The 2,500-nt window shown below is 41.3% G+C and overlaps 1 protein-coding gene across 1 annotated transcript in view; it reads left to right on the forward strand.

Annotated features, from left to right (window-relative positions):
• The window catches only part of dmd (dystrophin), a 509,910-nt gene that overhangs the window by 81,792 nt on the left and 425,618 nt on the right, over positions 1–2,500 (forward strand). Inside the window, exons 15-16 of the mRNA XM_060898614.1 lie at positions 1–85; positions 2,418–2,500. The exon at positions 1–85 is cut by the window's left edge and continues 23 nt beyond it; the exon at positions 2,418–2,500 is cut by the window's right edge and continues 97 nt beyond it. Coding sequence (XP_060754597.1) covers positions 1–85; positions 2,418–2,500 — 168 coding nt within the window. The remainder of the gene's footprint in view (positions 86–2,417) is intronic.

A 2,500-nucleotide genomic window follows, 5' to 3' on the forward strand; every position in this document is an offset into this window, starting at 1 on the left:
ACAGAAGGAGCAGTTATTGCTTTCGATCCAAAGCAGTGGTACCACTGATCACAGTGAAATGGCAGCCAATCTCAGAAAGCTTGCTGTAAGTTCTTGTGTGCATTATGCTTGTTGAAATTGCTTTGAGCTCATGTTTTTGCATAGCTTTACATAAAATTTTAATAAATCATGTATAAAATCTGGTTGTATGTATACATTATACAGTGCCTCCGAGTATTGTAGTCATGCCTCAAGTATTCACCCCCTAGCAATTGTTTCTCATTTTGCTGTATTGCAGCATCACATTTAAGAATAAAAATATCTTTTCTTGCTCTTTTGAAGCGACTCTAAAATTAAATAGATTATTTACATGTCCTCAGAATTATTTTAGCATAAACATAAAAACTGCTTAATCGATAAGTATTTGCCAGCTTTTTAACAGTTTGAATTTGGATTAATATTTATCATTATTTTAAATAAGGGCGGCACGGTGGTGTAGTGGTTAGCGCTGTCGCCTCACAGCAAGAAGGTCCTGGGTTTGAGCCCCGTGGCCGGCGAGGGCCTTTCTGTGCGGAGTTTGCATGTTCTCCCCGTGTCCGCGTGGGTTTCCTCCGGGTGCTCCGGTTTCCCCCACAGTCCAAAGACATGCAGGTTAGGTTAACTGGTGACTCTAAATTGACCGTAGGTGTGAATGTGAGTGTGAATGGTTGTCTGTGTCTATGTGTCAGCCCTGTGATGACCTGGCGACTTGTCCAGGGTGTACCCCGCCTCTCGCCAGTAGTCAGCTGGGATAGGCTCCAGCTTGCCTGCGACCCTGTAGAACAGGATAAAGCGGCTAGAGATGATGAGATGAGATTATTTTAAATAGCTTGTTGTGACACAACTTGGGACATGGCACCTTTTGTGTGAACCAACCCCCCCCCCCCCCCCCCCCGTGATCAAAAATATTGGGACAGGTGTTCTTGTTGACCAGGTGTGCCCTTTTAGTTGGATGGTTTAAACAGTTAATAGCACTGTATGTCTCCTGTTGGTTTGAGGCCTGCGTTTCAACTGTGAAGACTATATTTGTTGCAAAAAAGTAACATGAAGACCAAAAAGCTGTCTATGGGAGAACGGTGAAGGGAAAAGATGGAAAATCCAGCGCCATTGCACAAGCATTGGGCATCACCAATACAGTAATTTAAACAGCTTAATAATTTAAACAATAATTTAGAATGTACTGAAGTAAAAAGAAACTGCTGGTGTACTAACAACCAGACATTGAACAAAAGTAAGACCCAAAAACAACAGTCAGTGACCTCTTCAACAATCTCAACAGGGCAGATCACAGGGCAGGACAGATGTATCACCATTCACCGTTCAAAGATGACTTACCATACCACAAGATACCAACCACTCCTCAGCAGGAAGAATCAGAAGGCCAAATTAAAATTCCCGAAGAAATGTAGAAATGAGCCAGTAAAGTTCTGGAACCAAGATTAAATGCTACCAAAGTGATGGAAAGGCCAAAGTGTGGAGAAAGAAAGTATCTGCTCATGATACAAAACATACAAGCACGGTGGAGGTTGTGTCCTGGTTTGGGCTTGCATGGCTCCTTCTGGAACAGCCTCACTAATCTTTATTGTTGACATAACTCATGATGGTAGCAGCAGAACGAATTCAGAAGTCTACAGAAACGTTCTGTCTACTAATTTACAGAGAAATGCATCCAAACGAATTGGGAGGGACATTATCATGCAGCAAGACAATGACCCAAAAAACACTGCCAACACAACTAAGAACTTCATAAGGGGGAAAGAAGTAGAACATTGTAGACTAGCCATGCCACTCACCAGACCCTAACACCATGCATTTCATCTCCTGGAGAGGAGACTGAAGGGAGAAACCCTGCAAAACAAACAACAACTGAAAGAAGCTGCAATAGAAGCAAAAGAAGAATGCAACAGTTTGATGTCTGTGAGTCCTTGGCTTGATGCAGTTATTGCAAGCAAGGGATATGCAACCAAATAGTAAATGTTATTTACGGTAACATTATGTGTTCCGATACTTTTGCTCTTCTGGATATTGGGTGGTCTGTTACTAGATGTGTTCGAAGTTGTTTAACACATCTAGATGTACATATCAGGAAATTAAAGCTGAAATTCTGATTTGTTCATCCTTTGAGTGCAAACCCAAAAGTTTAGAGTGTATAGCAAAAACAAAACAAAATTGGCCATTTCAGTACTTTCTGAGGGAAGTGTGTGTGTGTGTGTGTGTGTGTGTGTGTGTGTGTGTGTGTGTGTGTGTGTGTGTGTGTGTGTGTGTGTGTGTGTGTGTGTGTTTGCCAAAGTGCTAAAGACAAGTGAAAGAACTAGCAAATATAGAACTATAGTTCTAGAAAGTGAATAGTGATATAAATACAGGCATTTTTAAACGTGAAAAATGATTGTATTATACAGATTCTGAAAGCAGACATTGAGGTCAAAAGGCAGACCATGGACAAACTTTGCTCCCTTGTTCAAGATCTATTGTCCAGCATTAG

This window comes from Neoarius graeffei, chromosome 18, assembly GCF_027579695.1.
Source record: "Neoarius graeffei isolate fNeoGra1 chromosome 18, fNeoGra1.pri, whole genome shotgun sequence".
Lineage (NCBI taxonomy): Eukaryota > Metazoa > Chordata > Actinopteri > Siluriformes > Ariidae > Neoarius > Neoarius graeffei.